This window comes from Gigantopelta aegis, chromosome 3 (assembly GCF_016097555.1).
Source record: "Gigantopelta aegis isolate Gae_Host chromosome 3, Gae_host_genome, whole genome shotgun sequence".
Classification (NCBI taxonomy): Eukaryota; Metazoa; Mollusca; class Gastropoda; order Neomphalida; family Peltospiridae; genus Gigantopelta; species Gigantopelta aegis.
The window spans coordinates 14,959,301-14,980,789 of record NC_054701.1 but is presented as its reverse complement, the minus strand read 5'-3'; the positions used below and the strand labels follow the sequence as shown (position 1 = coordinate 14,980,789).

General features: G+C 35.7%; 1 protein-coding gene across 1 annotated transcript in view; it reads right to left on the bottom strand.

Moving 5' to 3' along the window:
• Nucleotides 1-555: 555 nt before the first annotated feature.
• The window catches only part of LOC121367568, a 109,184-nt gene continuing 88,250 nt past the window's right edge, over nt 556-21,489 (bottom strand). Inside the window, exons 47-61 of the mRNA XM_041491824.1 lie at nt 20,553-20,823; nt 19,348-19,526; nt 17,091-17,445; nt 15,988-16,113; nt 15,101-15,255; nt 14,716-14,791; nt 13,717-13,798; nt 12,292-12,428; nt 11,483-11,640; nt 10,004-10,210; nt 9,399-9,462; nt 8,173-8,350; nt 7,596-7,697; nt 6,689-6,850; nt 556-5,074 (exon numbers count right to left, since the gene is read on the bottom strand). Of these exons, the coding sequence (XP_041347758.1) occupies nt 4,710-5,074; nt 6,689-6,850; nt 7,596-7,697; nt 8,173-8,350; nt 9,399-9,462; nt 10,004-10,210; nt 11,483-11,640; nt 12,292-12,428; nt 13,717-13,798; nt 14,716-14,791; nt 15,101-15,255; nt 15,988-16,113; nt 17,091-17,445; nt 19,348-19,526; nt 20,553-20,823 (2,617 nt within the window). The 3' untranslated portion in view covers nt 556-4,709. The remainder of the gene's footprint in view (nt 5,075-6,688; nt 6,851-7,595; nt 7,698-8,172; nt 8,351-9,398; nt 9,463-10,003; nt 10,211-11,482; nt 11,641-12,291; nt 12,429-13,716; nt 13,799-14,715; nt 14,792-15,100; nt 15,256-15,987; nt 16,114-17,090; nt 17,446-19,347; nt 19,527-20,552; nt 20,824-21,489) is intronic.

Sequence of the window (21,489 nt, the reverse complement as noted above, 5' to 3'; positions counted from 1 at the left end):
CGTCTATCAACGGGATTTCCTACAGAACAACACATTACCTCCTTCCTTGGCCACAAATGATCACCGGAGAGAACCCAAAAACGCATCTATGGCACGAGTTGAACCGACTATTCCGAACATTATTCGCAGACTTACAGGGTCGATGAGAAGCAGCGTTGCAGGCCGATGGGCTTGTGTTGCTGCAGATGGTGGTACTGCTGGTTGCTGACAATTTCAGGTGGTGCCAGGCAGTGTGTCAACACATACGTAGATGAATTAACCCGGTATTGACTTATTGTGCATCTTTTTTGGTGGTGTGTCCTATCAATTACTCACAATGCCACTAGAGTGAATTGTGAACAGGTCCTGCGAAATCCAAACAATTTCGGGTCACATTTCAATGCTGTTCAATTCTCCAAATGTTACGACAATGTGGTTTTGCGTTTCTTCTTTTGAAGAGTATATATATATAGTGCACTTTTTAAGCTGTACCCTCTAACAAGAAAACTCCTGCCTCCACCCCTGTAACATTTTGTATTTTCATCAACACTTCCAGTAATACAAGACAAGACATCCTGGGTATATCAACAGTTTATTAACAAGACAGTTGTAATTTATAACGGTTGAAGTACAAAGTTCACAGCAAACTTCCAAATGGCTTATATTCTAAAATAACATGTGGCTAATTAGAATGTAGTATCATAATCAAACCAGTTGTAACAATACTTTTGATTGGGCTCCCTGTCACATTTAACTGATGAAAACTTGAATTATTGAAAATCAAATCACAATATTCAGCTTAATACCAAGGGAAAAGTGTATCACAGGGTGAATAATAATAATAATAATAATAATAAATAATAATGGTAACAAAACCCCCAGATGGTTTCTTATTTGCAAGTGGAAGCAGTGGATATTTGTTATGTGTTGTACTAAAATATTAAATAGCTTGTATCAAATATGAATATCAATAAACATATAAATAAATAACTAAAATATTTTCATTACAGTATAAATTTGGTCCATATGCAAGAGAAAGTAACTGTGTAAACTTGATATGCTATATATATAATGCATAAATAGTGAAATGCTATAAATAATATATACCTTTGGGATGCTTTATAATACATAGCTGTGTAATACTATATATAATACATAAACGTGGAATGCTTTAATATTGTGTAATGCTGTATAGTACTACAGTAACTATTATTAGTATATAACCTTGAAATGCTAATATAATGCATATATAGTGTAACTGTTTTAACAGTTTTGTGTGAAATATTTCATTTGTGGGAATCAATTTTTAAGATTATAAGAAAATGTTGAAACAAAAGAACATTAATCCATTTAAATGACTGAGATATAAAATATACTCACTAACAATGTTAATTACAACTAAAATTAAAGCTTATGAATACTAATGTTGATTATGTACAAATATATAATTTATGATTATTAGTTACATCAATGGAATTAGAGTACAGCTTGTGATTTTAATAACATGACATACAGGTTATGGTTACTAACAAAATTATGAAACAAATATATAGATTAATTATAATAAGAATATAAACACTGGTGTACCCAGGATTTCATATTGGGGGACAACCCACTATTGGGGGGGGGGGGGGGACAACTCAAATTATTTATGTATAATTTTATAAAATTAATACAGTAAAGAACAGAAAAAATGTTTGATTGGGTGAGAGGGGCATTGACCCCATGCCCCCTTAGCTACGCCACTGATTATTAATGTCACAAAACACACATTACAGTTTTACGATTCTTAATATACAATACTTACCCACAAAAGTTAAGCAAGTTAATTATTTTTCATAAATCATCCTTCCAGTTTGTATGTCAACTTATTTTAACAATATCAGTATCATACACACATGCTTATGAAAAACCCACAACAAAATGTCAGTTCCAAAAATTGAACAAAAACAAACATCTATCTCATTGCAATTAAAAAATACATGTTGATTGTAAATTACTTAATTTTTTATTATTAAGCAAAAAAAAGTCAGTCTCTGGTCAGACCAAAGTTTCAGAATTTATGCCGCGATGCAGCTTTATTTATTTTTTTTAATTAAAAAAAAATAATTTTAAGCATGGATTACACAGAAAAGGTGGGTATGTTTGATACTGAAATAAGGAGCATATTTAAATTGAAATCAGAATGCACATCCTAGTTCATGTGCAATGGCATTTTGGCTTCAAATGCAGTTTTACATCATAGCAAAAAAGAATGGCAAAAAATGACATCATACCACAGGGAAAAAAAGTTGATGTGCGAGGGTCAAAATTGACGCATGTGCTGACCAGAGACCAGAAATTTATTTGGTTTGGTCTTATTACTCTTTTTTGGGGGGGGGGGGGGGGAGGGAAAGAGTACTGATGTAACCACACATTGTAATGTTGTAATGTACCGTAATGATAGAGAATGTTTGATCACACATTGTAGTGTTGTAATGTAACTTATTAAACAAGATAAACATTTAAAATACATTTAAAAAACACACATTGGCGTAAAGCATAACATTTTTGAACATACAATATCTATAATTTTATATGAAGACATACCTCAAACTAATATACAATGGTAATATATCACAGATAAAAGGGATCTTGATGCACAAAGCAGATGGTAGGTATAAAAAGATGTATATGTAAAACTGTATTGTGAAAAACAGTTCAATATTCAACAGTATAATATGTGAAATATCACACAATGCTACTACATGTATATGTAGTTATAAATAAGGTGAAATAAAATTTTAATATTAATAATACTTTAAGCCTGTAAATTCAAGCTAATTGGACGGAAACTTAAAATACTTTCAAGTAAAAATACACTTCTGGTTAATTGCATATCCAGTGATAAAAATAATCAATGTAGAATATGATTAATATTTTTAAAATGTTTGGTTTCACAGCACAAAACAAAATCAGCTTGCAGGTATGACAGTTAACCTCAAATGTCCACATAACTTACTTGTTTGAAAATTACACAAATACCATTATAAACATCATATATAATAAAAGGTGAAGCATTTGCAATTGATCTTGTATGAACAATTGAAATCATCAGTTACTTAACATGCATGCTTTCTGACATCGTTAACACAATGGTTTGGAGATCAATTTTGAAACGTATATATAAAAAAACCAAGTGTTGATCATATAATCCAGAAAGGTTTAAAATTAAATATATTATTGCTAGTTCGATATCACTATGTCACTGTACCTCATAATAGGAATGAAACCATAATGTCATTATTGTCATATGACAATAGGAAAAATGTTTATGTTATTATTTAACATCACAAGAGGGAAAAAAACCATAATGTCATTATTGTATTATAATAGGAAAAAACCATGATGTCATGATTGTAACATTATAGTATGACAAAATCATGATGATATTATTGAAATATTATAATAGAACAAAATTATGATGTCATTATAATAACATCATAATAGGACAAAAGTATGACCTATTGTTTTTGAAGGATGTCACCCTATGACAATAGCATGATGTTACATCATTGTATTATATTTCTTTGAGTGATGTCACAATAAAATTGTAGTATGTGGTAAGTCTGCTTTATTGTGACATCATACATGGATTGGCATCTTCTGTCAGATGTCTTTCTGAGTCAAATGCTTTGGAAGAAACACCTCAATATGTGCAATGTGTTTAACAGAATATACTAATCCAATATAGAATGTATAAATCAGTTCCCTGTTTAAGCTCCTTTAATTACAAATTTCTACAAGGCAAAAATTGTGGCACACAGCTTACAGTTCATGAGTGAGAAGTGCATAAATATGCAGAAATAATCAACAGACAAATTACAAAAGTTTATCAATGCATGTAAACGTTTTAAAATACAGCCAAAATAAACCATGTTCATGTGACCAAACACCGGCATATATCCCCAATGATTACAAATACACAGCTATTTGGGAAAATATCCTTTTGTAAATTTGGCTCGTGAAAAAACCTACATCAAAGTATTAATCCTGTTTACAGTATGTAATAGTTTTGATTCTCTGTCAATGATTATATCTAACAGTTATGCCTCTCTGACAATTATTATATATAACAGTTTAGTCTCTTTGATAATAATTATATATAATATCTAAATTTCTGTTAATGATTTCATTAATTCATTTAAACTCTTTGGCAATCATTATACATAACAGCTAAGTCTTTTTCTGTCAAATTAGACATAATTCAGTCTCTTTGTCAGACAGTTCAGTCCTTCTCTCTTTCTCAAAGATTATACAGTAAAACCCCTCTTAAACTGGACACCCACAGAACCAACTAAAAATGGTTTTAAGGGGTATCCAGTTTAAAGAGGTTCTGTTGTATACTGATATTTAAAAAGAGACCATAAAAAATGTGCTGTGTTGAGGAAATTCTGGTTTACAGAGTGTGGTTTTGTGTTCAGACTTTCTCAAAACATTACACATAATATTTTTTTTTATCAATGATTATATACAACAGTTAATTCTCTCTCTCTTAAATACTATACCTAAAGGTTAAGTCTCCCTCTCTCTCTCTTTTAAAAATTAGACATAAAAGTTAAGTCTCCCTCTCTCTCTTTTAAAGATTATATATAAAAGTTAAGTCTCCCTCTCTCTCTTTTAAAGATTAGATATATCAGTCTGATTTTCAAAGATTTCACTGAACATTACTGTTCAGCCTCTCTCGGTCATTAAACGTAATAATTGAGTCTCTTTGAACTGGATGGTCTGCTGCGTGACCTGACGGGGGAGGAAGGTCTCAGACGGGCGAGGTACGGACTGTTGTGTAGCTGAAGCGAAGACGCTGAGGCCGAGAACGGGCGCATGTTAACCGTTATTTTCGTTCTCTTCTTCGAACGGTTCGGGCTTGATCGGCGTCGTAGAAAGACTCGCTCTGTCCCGCCAATGTTTTCCGTGTAACCATTGATGGCGGCGTATTTCATTTCGTGAGTCGGACTGTGTTTTGAGCCAGTCACCGGTGGGGGGATGTCTTCCGTCTCACCAATACGAATTGTGACATTTTTCGAAGAATTTCTATTTTCTGGTGAAAGAATACCTGAAAGATATTAAGCAGTAGTTAATATAAGGCAGGGCTGCTAGAGTATGGTAGCCCCACTCATGGCCAGTGATATTCAATATTGGGCTAGTAAATAACTACTATTGCCATGCCCGACGGCTAGTGAATATTTTGTAAATATGAATATCCTGCTCCATCCAACCCCTCAATGTTAGTATTTTTAAGCTCTATCTTCCTGTTTAGGTAACATATCTGATTATTACTACTATTTAGTAAAATTTTATTAACTTAAAGAGGAGTAGGGCTAGTGAATTTTTAATTGTGGCTAGTAAATTTAAAAAATCACTGATTTCCATGGCTAGTGGATTTTATAAAAATTCTACAAGCCATGTATAAGGACAAATTAAAGTTCCTGTATAGTCTATCATAATACAGTTGTCAAACCATTCTAAATCAGACACCATCACAACCAAGTAAAATGCCTGGTTTCAAGGGGTATTGGGTTCAGACAGGTTCTGTTCTGTACTGATATTTAAAAAAGAATCATGAAAAATGTCTCATTTTGAGGGAATTCCAGTAAACTGTGGGTCTGGTTGTGAGGGGTTCACTATACATATCTGACGGTTTACAGCTGAATCTAGTGGGGATCACAGAGGATTGGAAACATGAGTCAAAGTATAAAAAAGAGCTGGAGAATGTATACACAGTAATACTGTGCCTGATTCTTTTCCTTATTCCCCCCACCCCCTAGTCTGCTGTTTTATGATTATTACATTATAATAGTTAGAAATAATTACTGTTATTAGCATATAAAACAATGTTAGCATTATGCTTAGGGTAATTAATTATTTTAATCATTGGTAAAACATGAAGATATATCAAATTTAGTCCAAATTAATATAATGTTAAGGTGTTAAATTAAAATATTAATACCATAAAGATGATAAGTATTAAATGATGAATATTCATAACAATATTTCAATGAGTCTGCTTAGTGATGGATGGATGGATGGATGGATGGATGAATGGAAGGATGGATGAATGAATGGAAGGATGGATGGATGGATGGATGGAAGGTTGGATGGGTGGGTGGGTGGATGGATGGATGGATGGATGGATGGAAGGTTGGATGGGTGGGTGGAAGGATGGATGGATGGATGGATGGATGGATGGATGGAAGGATGGATGGACAAATGGAAGGTTGGATGGGTGGGTGGATGGATGGAAGGATGGATGGATGGATGGATGGAAGGTGGATGGGTGGGTGGGTGGATGGATGGATGGATGGATGGATGAATGGATGGAAGGTTGGATGGGTGGGTGGTTCGGTATAGGATAGATGGGTGGGTTGGTATTGGATGAATGGATGGATGAATGGATGGATGGATAGATGGATGGATGAACAGACAAAGAGATGAACTAATGGATAGATGGATGGATGGACAGATGGATCAACAGATTTTATTTTTAAAGATACCTGTTTGGATGGATTAATGGATAGATGGATGGATGGATGGACAGAGAGATGGACGGATGAACAAATAGCACAATGGATGATGTATACATTTTGTTTTAAAGAGACCAATAAGTTTCTAAAAAGTTGTTTAATAAATTAGACTAAGTATGAAGTTACTGAAGTGTTAAAAGAGAAACCTGTGGTGAAGATCTCCTCATCGAAGGCCATGTCATTCTGACAGCAGTCACAGTTGTAGACAGGACACGGGGACGCCACCACCTCGCTGATCGTGTGACGCATGAACGCCGTGAACGACGCGTAGTCAAAGGCGCTGTAACGGCCATGCCAGGCTATGTAACCTGTAACACCAAGACACCAGGTGGTGATATAAACACAAAATAACACAATATTTATCAGGTCAGGTCAGGTCAGGTCACAGGGTTTAACACATGCACATTCAGAGCAAGCTGTTGTAGCACACGCCTGTCATGGGTGCAAGTGTCAACTTTCGCCTGCTCCTCTGTCCAGGACAGGAAAAAGTACAATATTTATGTAAATCCATATAACAAATGGCCAAGTGCAGATAAAAGATTCCTTTTGCTGCATTTCAGAAGTAGTGTGTGTGGCAGCAGAAGATTAAAACAAATTATAGTTAGTTTTTTTTTATACCTTAAGATCAAGCTGATAATGTCACGGTTGGAAGACTTGGTTCACTGTTTTACAATGGTAACACATATCATGATTAAACCAAATTTTCTTTCAGTATAAAGAAACAATGGATCAAACAACAAGAACAAAATAAGAAAAGAGATAAAAATCCAGTGTTTGATAAATGTATGTAAAAAAACAATTAGAGTGATGTAAATGTAAAGGAAAAATCCACCTCTACTGAAGGAATCTGAACATGAGAGCCCAGCGCTCTACCAACTGAATTAATAGGGAAATTCCCATAAGCTACTGCCAGTAGCACTTTACACCAACACTACCACATACATATATGTCATTCAATTTTGGAATACTGAAGGTGCACTTAGAAATCTCTGCATCTGCATCGTTATTCATGTGAAAGAAGTCATTATGGTGGTGACAGCAGGACAAACTTACCATCAGGGTGAATGAAGAGAAAGGTTGGGACGCCAGCAATTCCTAGCAGCTCTGTCAAATCCACTTTACGCTCCTGTTCAGCTCGGTTTTCTAGCCTCAAACCTACAAACCAAAACATCTTGTGTGTAATTTTACAACATTGGTCTATTCGTATGGTTTGAAATAACCAAGGTTTATAGTAACCATATTCACATATGTTGTGACAATTTGGATTGAAGTGATTTTTCTCTTCCATGAAGGGAGGGGGGGGGGGGGGAGAGAGAGAGAAGGATAATACCAATGACAGGTCCACAGGGAGATAGGACATGGGGCCTGTGCCCCTCACTTGAGGATGAATATGTAAATATTTCTGTCTTACTCTTTAAAAAGATAATAAAAAATATTGCTTGTGCCCCTAACCACCCCAACGAGAGACTGTGTCCCTTCCACTAGAGATTATGCTGTCCACTGCAAATATCATTCCTACAGGCCCGAGCAATCGTTTTGTTTTTCAAACTACATTTTTAACGACATTAAATAAAATATAAATAAATAAATAAAATAAATAAATACAAAATTAAACAATAAAAATAAAAACCTTCTGATGTTCTGAGGATGTTGTTTGTTGCTTCATAGATGCTAGACGCGCACTCACTGGTGACATGCCAAACCACGCCGTCTTCCCTCCAGCCATTTGACGTGATAGTGTGGATCAGAGACTTCCTCTCCGCCGCACCGATAGCCGACAGTCCACAGGTAACGGCCACAGCATTCACCTGAAACACAACAAGAGAGTTAGACGTGAGGGTGTGGATCAGAAACTTCCTCTCCGTCACGCCGGCAGCCGACAGTCCATAAGTAACGGCCACAGCATTCACCTAAAACACAAGAAGTGATTAAGACTGAGGATGTTTGGCCATAGCTAGCCTATAATGACACGGGGGACGGGGTCCAGTATAAAAACCAGCATTCTGAGAGCACTGCTAAAGGAATACATGTCCCCTACCGGGCCCAAAAATTTTCACATTGCCTAAATTCAAGGGCCATAAGTCTGTGAAAAATGGGTAAATCACTATAAAAGTTAAACTTGGTCTATAGCAGTACATGATAAAGGCTAAAGCTATACACAAAATTCTATTTCAATATTTTAAGGTATTGCAAAAAAAGAAGTCTGGAAAAAAATCTTCAAAAATCTTAAGTCAAGGGCCATAACTCTGTCAACATGGGGTAAATCGCCATGAAAGTCAAACTTGATCTGCAACAGTACATGATAAAAATACACACAAAATGTCATCTCAATATCTCAAGGCATCATGAACAAAACATTCGGAAAACTGTATGAAGGACAGACGGACAGACAGAATGATGGAGATGAAACCTATAGTCCCCTCTGGTTAGACTGGTAGGGGACTAATAATTTGGACACAGGGTCTTCTTTAGCTAGAACAAAAGGGTACTTATAAATGACATTTTTGGAGGGTTGGGTTTTTAGGCCAGCTACCCCCTTCTCCCTCTGCTAGATATGGCCTTAGAATTGGTGTTAGAAGAATTTCTATATCATGACCAAGGTATTGTGTATCATGATACATATTACATATTATTTATAACAGCATCAACACTATTTTGAGGAGGATGTCTGACAAAATAAAGAAAATTCATGATATAACTTAAAGTTTATTATTTAAACCTTAATTAATTAATGCTTATTTAGTAATGCCAGTCACTAAAATAAAATGAAACAAGACAATTCTCAATCAAGAAGAATGATAGGCTTATAATGGCTGACTTAAGGACTAAATGTTTTTTTTTTTAACATGTACATACCTCTTTAGCATTATCTCTGGCAAATCTTGTGAAGTGTGTCATTAGATTTCCCGATGACAGACACCTGTAGTGACAAGAAAAAATATAATTACCACATCCTGTAGTTTTAGTGTGCAGAACTGCTTTCAAAAAGTTCTACACCGCTTTGTGTAATTTTGGTGTGGACCGTTACAAATGGTCATAACTATGAATTAATAAATATTTAATGACACCCCAGCACAAAATATATATTGGCTAATGCATAAATGAAGTGATGATCAACATCAATATCAAGTTTGTTTGAAGTTAAATTAAAATACAGTATAAAAAGATGTGCAAAAAAGGCCATAAGTACATATATTACTGCACCATGAAATGAAAAAATAAAATGTATAATGACGAATGTTTAATAATAATTTAATGCAAACTATTTCTTAAGTGTTTTTTATTATGTTAACTACAACATACCAACTGAAACTAAATCTGCAAACAATCCATTTTAGCAAAGCTGTTATTTAAGAAAACCATAATATTATGACAAACAGAATTGGCTGTCTAATACTGAATAACTACAGTCTTTTATATACATTATGACAATCCTGAATATTGTGGAGTTGAATATTTACCATGGCGTCCAGAACAAAAGAATTGTGGGATGCTGTCTTCTGTGGAAGTTCATCAAGGGTTTGTATTCTCCGTCAAAAATGTCCAGCAGACTACAGGACGGTGGGGGGACATGTTTCTGTAGCATGCCCTGATTGGCTAACTTCTTGCCAACCTGTCTCTCGTAGCCAATAGAATCTTGGAACTTACAGCAACCATACTGGGGCCATCTGTAAGAAGAAAAACCAGCATATTTTAGACAGTAAACAAATACTGAAATGAACCCCTTTATTTTTCGTAGGACCATTCAAAAAGGCACCCAAATTCCTTCATTGAAACTGCACAACCTTTCTTTTTGGCTTAATCCTATGGGACTTTCAAAGCACTAAAACTACACTCCCCCCCCCCCCCCCCCCCCCCCCCCACTACTAACCCCGGTCAGGCTGCTGGTGCTCTCTTGCACCTGCCAGTGTGGGCAGTCCTCTCTCCCACCCACCCCAACCCCTTTCCTGTTCTGGACAGAGGAGCCCATGATTGGCGTGTGCTACAATAGCTTGCTCTGAATGTACACCTAAAACCCTCTGCTCTGACCTGACATGACTTGACGTGACTGAAACACCAGTGAGTATTTGACTACAATTTATATTGATTTACACATGAATCTTACATTAATTAACAACTACTGTGAACCTATATTATCTGAACCTAGTTACTAAATGTTATCTAATTTTGATATGCAAGGTAACAGCAAAATACACATAACTATGTTAAATACTATGTTCTTTTTATTAAAGCATCATCATATAACAAGTTACTTAATGTAATTACAAATACTGAATTGTGTTTTTTAAACAGTGTTCAGTATTAACTACATTTATCCATTCAACGTCTATTATTTAATTGGATGATTTGACCATTAAACAGATCAGAGCCAAGTCACAACAAACTAAGTTAACACTTGAAGCAGTGTAACAATGTACTCACACTTTATCCCACAGAACAGAGCCGTGTCACAACAAACTAAGTTAACACTTGAAGCAGTGTAACAATGTACTCACACTTTATCCCACAGAACAGAGCCGAGTCACAACAAACTAAGTTAACACTTGAAGCAGTGTAACAATGTACTCACACTTTATCCCACAGAACAGAGCCGAGTCACAACAAACTAAGTTAACACTTGAAGCAGTGTAACAATGTACTCACACTTTATCCCACAGAACAGAGCCGAGTCACAACAAACTAAGTTAACACTTGAAGCAGTGTAACAATGTACTCACACTTTATCCCACAGAACAGAGCCGAGTCACAACAAACTAAGTTAACACTTGAAGCAGTGTAACAATGTACTCACACTTTATCCCACAGAACAGAGCCGTAACACAACAAACTAAGTTAACACTTGAAGCAGTGTAACAATGTACTCACACTTTATCCCACAGAACAGAGCCGAGCCACAACAAACTAAGTTAACACTTGAAGCAGTGTAACAATGTACTCACACTTTATCTTTGTTGTGGATGGCGTGGTAGCAGTAGAAGACAAACGGCTTGAACGGTGTCGACAACAGCTCCACGATGTTGGATTCTTCTGACGCTCCCTGAGGTTTGTCACTTAGAGACACCATAGCCAACTTGTAACTCGGCTGCTCCAGTCCAAGCTGGAATGACAAGTTAACCCTTTTAGTTCTATACAGTAATATTCATAGCTAAAAACTGCAGCGCTGTACATGAAAGGTTAAAACACAGACTTATACAATTTTAAAGACACAAAGGCTAACTTGTAACTCGGCTGTTTCAATCCAAGTTAAAGTAACAGTTAACCCTTTAAGTGCTACCTTAATATTCATAGCTGATCCCTGCAGGGCTGAATAAATAGTGTTATGCCTATCAAGGGTTAAAATAAAAACTAACACAATTTTAAAGACACCATGATTACTTCTGCATCAATCCAAGGTGAAATGACCTTTAACCTTTAAGTGCTATATTAACATTCCTAGCTATATAAAATGCCAGCAATGGTGAATAAATAAAGAACATTAAGCCCTTGGTGGATTAAAAAAAAGCTAATACGATTTTAAAGACACCATAGCTAGCTTATAACATTGCTGCACCAAGCCAAGCTTGAGTCACAAATCTAAACCAAAAGTAATGTCATCAAATTTCAAAAGCATATAATACTGGAAATTCACGTTTCTTAAAAATAATTATTTCAAGGGTTTTCACTTTCTAATTTCAATATGATATAAAGATAATAATCATTAAAAACATGCCTACCCACTGCCCAATGTGCTAAAACATTCACAGCTCACCTTGATGCGAACAGTTTTGATCCCAGAATGCATTGCATTTCCGTACTGCTTGCCGTCAATGAGGACCTTGTATCCCGTGACTAGCATGTCTGGGTTCCTCTGTGTGCACTGCCAGCTCACGTGAGCTATCAGCTGACCTACAATTAGTTCATTCATTGGTGGTGAGCTGGACCAATCGGTAACAATATTAGTTAATTCAGGTGCTATTAGCTCTTATGTGAATATAATTACAAACTTTCCACTTTTATACAATTTCCTCAGTTCTGATTGGATGACGTCAAAGAAAAACTGAATGTTATCCTTCGATAAACCTCAGAAAATGACGTCATTACGCCAGCTGGGATGTCATTACGTAAAACAGGTCAGGGAAAGAGCGCTAGAAGCTGATTTATGTGTATTTTAACTAAATATGGTGTATCCAGGTGCTTATGCATACATTTTAGAAGAGAGTGAGGGCCTAAACTGTGGCTAGCAAAATTTATGAGAGGTTAAGACATGCTTCCCCAGAAAAGTATTGAAAAAAAGAGAAACTTTGCTTGATCAAGGGAGGGTTTGACTACTGTAACACACCCTCTGCACAAGCTCCTGTCTTTGTAATTATATAAAATCTGTCTGTCGTTTTTAAATGAACTTATCGATGTACAAATATCACAAACTGCATAAAATTGCATAGCGTAGTGAAAGATTTTAAACTAAACAACTCAGAAAATGACGTCATTACGTCAAATGGGATGACGTCATTACGTAAAGCAGATCATGGGAAGAACATTAGAAACTGATTTATGAATTATGTGTAGTTTTAACTAAATAAGTTGTGCTGTTTGTAATTATAAGAATTGTTAGTAATTTTTTATTTTATTTATCAATGTATAACAGTCACAAATTTAGTATAAAATTGACTGTTATACATCGATAAATTCGCAAAAAAAAGACGAACAATTCTTATATAACATAAAATGAATATACTACTAGTACTGAAGGAAAGAACATGCTAAAGATATTCAATTGATTTGTTGGATTAAAAGTCAGTAATATTATTAACACCCTGACACCATGGCTGACAGGTTTGGTGGGAGTCAATATTACTATGTATATGATATCTTATTTCTTTCCATCAGAATATTAAATTAAAAAGGAGATTTAATGTAAGAATTATCTACGAATCAAAATCACAGTAAAAAAAGGTACAGAGATGGCTGCCAAAGGGCGTTAATCGTTACGCATATTCTAACAGGGAAGCAATCATAATATGATTCAGGCATGAGGATCCAGGGCCTTTTGCAAAGCGGGTGGGGAATCCAAAACTACTTAATATACATGAGAATAAATGAGGAAAATATTTTTTGCACTTATGGATAATCACTTTAAAATTAAAAAACCAAAACAAATTGTAGTGCTGGGGAGGAGTGGGGACTGAATACATACCTGTATAGTTTTCCAGAGCATTAAAACAATCTTCTAACATTTCTTCTACTCTTGTCAGGGTGTGAGCTCCAAGAATGACATCCTGTGTAAAACAAAACAATGAATCTTTACTGTAGTCAATAATATAGCATTTAGCAGAAAGAAATAGCACAATGTGTGTTTTTTCACTATTTATATACAATTTTGACAGTGACATTTTATTATCAAAAATATATAACTAAATGTTGTTTTATTTTGTTAATTAATAATTTCATTGGTCAAACCTTTTTGTTCTAAACAATTTTAAAAACAATTAAAAGTCCATTTTAATACTGAAATAGTGAAGGAAGGAAGAAAATGTTTCATTTAACGACGCACTCAACACATTTTATTTACGGTTATATGATGTCAGACATATGGTTAAGGACCACACAGATATAGAGAGAGGAAACCCGCTGTCGCCACTTCATGGGCTACTCTTTTCTATTAGCAGCAAGGGATCTTTTATATGCACCATCCCACAGACAGGATAGTATATACCATGGCCTTTGTTACACCAGTTGTTGAGCACTGGCTGGAACGAGAAATAGCACAATGGGCCCAGCAACGGGGATCGATCCTAAACTGACTGTGCTTCAAGCGAGCGCTTTACCACTGGGCTATGTCCTACCCCTTGAAATAATAAATAACAAGAGAGTAATGTAAAAGATATCTGGTTTATCAGGTAAAAATAATGAATAACAAGAGAGTAATGTAAAAGATATCTGGTTTATCAGGTAAAAATAATGAATAACAAGAGAGTAATGTAAAAGATATCTGGTTTATCAGGTAAAAATAAGAATAAAACATTGAAACAGATCAATTAACTTAGTAACACTACAGAATGTTGGGTTATTTTCTTTTGTTGGGTTACTTTTTATGAACATTTCCAGAAATAAATATATTCACTTCCAAACTTCAATTTTTTATTTTTAAATTAATAAAGCAACGTCAGCAACCAAAGGGAGCTAACTGACATACCTCACTTTTTTCAGCTCTAACAGGGTGAGCCAAAGCTCCTATTTTCTTCAGTTTGTGGCCCACAGCTCGGATTAACCTGAAAACAAAATCCAGCAATTAAATAACATAAATTAAGTACATTATAACCAAAACACAATATTGGTGTTTAAATTAATAATATTAATCAGAATTCCCCATAATTATTAGGCTTAATGTTTTGCAAATAAACTACTATAATAAACAAAATATCTCTATCATTCATTTATCCCATTCACTTCATATACCCATAAAATGTTTTAATTTGTTAAACTTTGGTTTCCTTAGATTTCATGTTGTGTGACTATCTCATTTAAGTTACAAAACATCTTTAGAATATTACAATAACATAAATCAAAGATGTTGTCACCTGTCCCTCTTGTTAACGAGATCACAGGTAAATTTCTCAATCTGTCTCCGCTCCTCCAACCCGACTATCGTTGCGGTGATATGAGGGGGGTCGGGGGAGAGGGCGGGCTGCATACGGATCATGTCTGACCTGACCACATCGCTCGTACCATATAGCTGGAAAACAAAACAAAAAAACAAGTCAATGGATGGATGGATGGATGGGTTGATGGATGGGTTGATGGGTTGATGGATGGTTGGGTGGATGGATGGATGGGTGGGGTGATGGTTGATGGATGGATGGGTGGGTGGGTGGATGGATGAGTGGGTGGGTGGGTGGGTGGATGAATGGATGGATGGATGGATGGATGGGTGGGTGGATGGATGGATGGATGCATGCATGCATGGATGGATGGATGGTTGGGTAGGTGGGTGGGTTTTGGGTGGATGGATGGATGGATGGATGGATGGATGGGTGGGTGAATGAATGAATGTATGAATGAATGGGTGGGTGGGTGGATGGATGGATGGATGGATGAGTGGATGGATGGGTGGATGAATGAATGAATGGATGGATGGATATATGGATAGATGAGATGAATGGATGGATGAATCAATAGATGAATGGAAGGATGGATGTATAAATGAATGGATGGATTAATGGATAAATGGATAGATGGATATATGGATAGATGAATGGATGGATGAATCATTAGATGAATGGAAGGATGGATGTATAGATGGATGGATGGATTAATGGATAGATGGATGGATGGATGGATGAATAAATGAATGAATGGATGGATGGATGAATAGATGAATGAATGGATGGAGAAATGATTGGATTAATTATTATTATAGGTATTAAAGACACAACCCCTATCTCGTGTTGGTTATTGCTCCACTTACATGCACTTCGAGGTAGACACAGTAGTTTCCCTTCTTGAGGTGTTTGAACTCGGCCTCGCGGGTGTCGGGGTGAATCGGACCAATGCTCTGTATCACCTTCTCAGTGTCCTCTTCAACACAACACAGCTGTCACAGAAACAAAAACAACACCTTCAGGATCTCGGAGGATTGAACATTTGCATAAACCAAACACAAATTTAGGTGAGACATTTCTCTTATGCGTAAACCATAGATCATATGCACAGAATAGTTTTCTTGAAAATACTAAATTAAAAAAAATCACTGAATTGTTTTTTGTTTGGTTTTTTATTCCTGTCGTACAAATCAGAACACCAACATATACCTTTAAAATTAATTATTAAAAGAATAACCAGCAAACCGCCATAGACTATGAAGTTTACATGGATATAAGCTTAAAATTATGAGAATTGGATGGAAGAACTGGCCCACACCAGAACCTGTGCCCAGGACAGGCGTGCACTGCAACAGCTTGCACTAATGTGCACATTAAATTATTTCATTTCCCTTGTCCTATGATGAGAAAATATTTCTAATTTCTAGGAATATAAAAAAAATAACTTTAAGCTGACAGCATTATATTTGTATATATCCAAAGACAAAAGACAACATAATTTATCATACACATTCCTTTTCTCTCTCTTTACATTAAGTACTGTTTAGAATCTACTCATATTTTGATAAATACACTACACACTGCACACACACATATAACAACCACTAGAGCTCACCCTGTTCATTGCTAAATTAGCCAATTGCTAATTTTTAAACAAAGTGGCTACAACATTTAGTATTTGGGCTACTCTTTTCGATTAGCAGCGAGGGATCTTTTATATGCATCATCCCATAGACAGGGTATTACATACCACTACCTTTGATATACCAGTCGTGGTGCACTTGATAGAACGAGAAATAGCCCAATGGGCCCACCGGCGGGAATCGATCACAGACTGACAGCGCATCGAGTGAACGCTTTACCAATGGGCTACACCCTGTCCCCTTTCCAGGGAAATACTCCACATATAAAAAAATGGTCTAAAACACAATTTGATCCAGGGTGGGCCCTGCAAGCACCCACTTCTCACCTTATAGTGCTTCACTTTGACTCCCTCCGTCGCGTACGGCTCCTCCCACCCGACTCTGAGCGACGAGCTGCTCACGGACGGTATCCGGTAGATCGCTGGCGCCTTTGCCCCGGGCCACGGGATGATCAGCGGTTCTGACGGCTTGCTGTTGAGTCGCTCACACGCGGTCAGCGCCTGGACCTGGAAGGCATACTCATGGCACCACTTGCCGTGGGTGTAGGTGTAGTTGAGCTGGTCCTTGGTGAGCACGGCCTCCACAATGCCATTCACGTAAACCTTGTAGCCGGTGACCAGCGCCTCACCATATGTGTTGGCTTTGTCCCACTGGACCGCGATGTACCGGAAGTTGCAGGCTCTGTAAGGAGAAAATATATGAAGGGTACACAGAGAATAACTAATTAATGACATCGGATATCTGCTTTATCCTGTGATGGTAAGAATGGGAAATTCCGCGAGGCTCTGCTGAAAGGAATTTCTCATTCGACCTGAAGCAGATATCCGATGTCAGTAACTAGTTATTATTTTTATCCTACAGACAATAAAAATTAAGGGAAAAAGCTATTATTTCTATTATTTCTGCCACATTGTACAATGGCCTAGAGGTCAAATGAGCAATTTTTAATGTAGCTATGCGTGTGACATCATATGAGTGACGTCATTTGCTTTAATCATCATAATCTGTCAATAGAAACAGTGGTTGCAGGATAAATGGGAATAACATGTGATGTCCAAACAGATAGTCAGTATTATAACGGTCGTGTATGTCAAGCTCTGTAATCAGAAAATATATACAATGATGATCTCTGAACAAACATTTATAGTATACAGTGAAACCTTTCAAAACCGGACCCTCTGTAACTGGAATTCTTTCAAAATCGGACCCTCTGTAAACTGGAATTCTTTCAAAACCGGACCCTCTGTAAACTGGAATTCTTTCAAAACCAGATGTTTTTCAGTCCCTTTTTAAATATCTGTACAGAAGAGAACCTCTCTAAACCGGATACCCCTTATAACCGAACATTTTACTTGGTACTGAGGGTGTCTGGTTTAGAGAGGTTTCACTGTATATTGTTTCAGTATGTCTGTCTGACCATCAAAGTCATTCATTTGTTAAAGACTGCTAAAATAAAAATTGTAGAAAACTTGGATTTTATTTTTCATGAACATTTAACCTGACATCATTTATACATGAAGTCCATATATGTTGATACAGTGGACAATATTTCGAAATCTTCGGTAACCAGAAGATGGGTCACGTGAGTTTTACTTATGTGTGGTTAAATAAATTAATCATAAATCACTTGGACTATAATTCTGTACTACACTGGTGGTCCAAAGGTATTAAAAATTAAACTGATTTTCAATTTGAATGCTGACGTACTATTTTTGATTTAGAACATAATGATTCATCATGTTACTGATTGGAAGCATGAATTTCAAGCTACATAACCACATGAAATATTGTGCTATGTTGATAAAAGATATATTATTCTAACTTTGCTGTCATTGTATTATATTTATGGCTAACAGAGCCATTTCATTGACTAAAACTAATTATTAAATGCATTTTGTTCATAATATTGGTATCTGTATAGCCAATGTATTTTTGCAGCATTCTAATGCTTGTAGTACAGGTCTCAAACTTTATTTTACTGCACACTAATTTGATATGTATGACAAAATAATTAAACTCCTGTTACATTCATTACAACATAACGTCATCCCATTGGTTCAGACATAAGTTTGTTCATTTTTCAATGAACGTAAAAATTATGTCGTCAGGGAATGTCATATCTGACGTCATTTTTTAATATGGGCAAGTTGTCTTATTGAGCGATATTGTTTATGGATAAAAAATAATTCAAAACAAAGTATGATGTTTTATTGTTATTATTAGCCTGTATGATTAAAATTTAATTATAAGTATTGCCTGTTATTTCTTTTAGGTTCATCTGGGCATGAACCAAACAAATCATCCACAAACTTATATGACAATGGCTTTGCTGATTCACACAGTTTGTGGATGATTTGTTTTGTTCATACTCCGATGAATGTAAAAGAAATAACAGATAATCCTTAAATATATATTATGAAGTAAAATGTAGTTCGATCTACTACAGATATTAGTGTGACCAATAATACCAGCAAAGTGAGAATAATCTTTATAAGTATTTACAGATAATAACTTGTCTCAACACACATATTTTAAGAATAAGATGAGACTACGGTGCCCTGTGTGAAGAGTTACAGTGTGTACCTGACTGACACGACAGGGGAGTCGGGTGGAGCCGAGGTCTGCATGGTCAGCTGCTTGGACTTGTCAACGATCTGACCATCGTCCTTACATGCCACGAGTCGCACGAAGTGAGTCGTTCCCGGAAGACATTTATTGATCACACAGTTCGAGTCTTTTTCCGATAAACGCACCTCTCTTTGCTGTCAAATATAAATAACATTATAAATAAGAAATACACTCCTAATTGAAGAACATTTTTTTTTTCTTTAGTTTTTAATATTAAAAAACCCAAAAAACTATAAATTACTGATATGATATAAATTTGATTTAACAGTACTGGTTTTTTTATAAAAAGACAATGTCAAAACTCTAATTGTTAACAATGTTATATAGGGGTTGTTAATTTGACTAATCCATAGCACTGTTATATACAGGTTGTCAGTTTGACCAATCTAAAGAAATGTTACATCTCAGAATTTAAATCGGAATCCAAATATGAATAGAATTGGTGAATTTGGTCAGAGCATTTGGCCTGATGCTTATAAAACATTTAGTGTCTAGAGACAAGACTCTAATAAAGTCTGAAACTAACGTCATGGCAACGCATACAGATATGTCATGGCATATGGTATACAAAATGCATGCTTGCGATATCATTAAAGGTTTAAGTTTACACTCTACCCAGATTCATGTTTTAGTTAACCAAACAAAATATAATAAAACTAAAGCTATTCAATGAATTATATTTAGATGATTTTGAATTAGCTTTTTTTTTCTCAATTTTTTGATAAAATATATTTGCAAACATTTAACTTGAATTAGCATTTGGTGAACATTAGCTTAAAGCCTACATCTGTGCATGAAATCACAGAACTGTGTTCTATAGACATCTACAAAAAAAGTTTACTTTCAAACAACTGGTTAATAAAAAGAAGAATTCTGTATAATTAAATATCTCAACTTCCATAAAACTTTTCAGTATACTATGATGAACACCCATACGTGCAACTATAAACCAAGTTTCATTGATCTAGGACTTGTATAGTTTATGAGAAACTCATGTAAAACACAAAACTTTAACTTTGAAACATTACCATAACGCAAAAGTTGATGCCTCTGCTGCCTCCGCCACTGGAAAAATAATACCTATATCTCACCGTTTCACTTCGTAAAGGCGATACAAAAATTATATTTGACAAGAATTGTGTATTTATTAACCAACTCACAGCCGGTTGTGCCACACTGCTCCACTGAATCTTGTAGTATGCTACACCTTCTGTGTCAAGGAAGCCGGACCAGTCTAGTGTGATGGAGTTCTCCGTAACCTTGGTGATTTTCAGAGGGATCTCGTGCTCATCCACCGAGGACCAGTCTTCTAACATACTGTCCCCCGGGCGGGGAGAGCCCGTTGAGGTGTTTATTAGTAAAGTGTTTGACTTTGGTGAATCTCCAAACTGTGCGTTAGAACTGAGGGCGACGAGGTGCACTTTGTATGTCCTGAAAGAAACAAATACAAAATGGTGTGAGATTACCTTGGCATGCTTGTATCGCAAGATCGAACCACCTCAGTGGATCCATTGAACTGATTGGTTCTTTTATTGTTCCAACCAGTGCACCACAACTGGACAAAGGCCGTGGTATGTGCTTTCCTGTCTGCGAGAAAGTGCATATAAAAGATCCCTTGCTGCATTATGAAAAATGTAGCAGGTTTCCTCTGATAACTAATATAAGTGTCAGAATTACCAAGTGTTTGACATCCAATAGCCGATGATTAATTAATCAATGTGCTCTAGTGGTGCCATTAAACAAAATGAACTTTACTTTACTTTTTGTAAGATTACTGATTAACATGTTTGTTAGGTAATAAAAAAAAAAAAAAAGTCAGTGGCATGTTTAGGAAACCAAGCTGCATTCATGAATTATTTGACTGGTACCATCATCTTCTATCACATCACATTCATCTAACATAAGGTACAAAAACCAGTCTAGTAAGCGACCGTGATCACTTGCCGTCCTGAATATGGTTCAAATGATATAACATTACTTAGGAAAACATTTTATATCAATATTTTTATTTAGCTGATTGAAATATTTTTATTAAGTTCAATGAAATAATTTTTTAAACTGAAATATATTTTATTACTTAGTTGAAATATTTGTTTA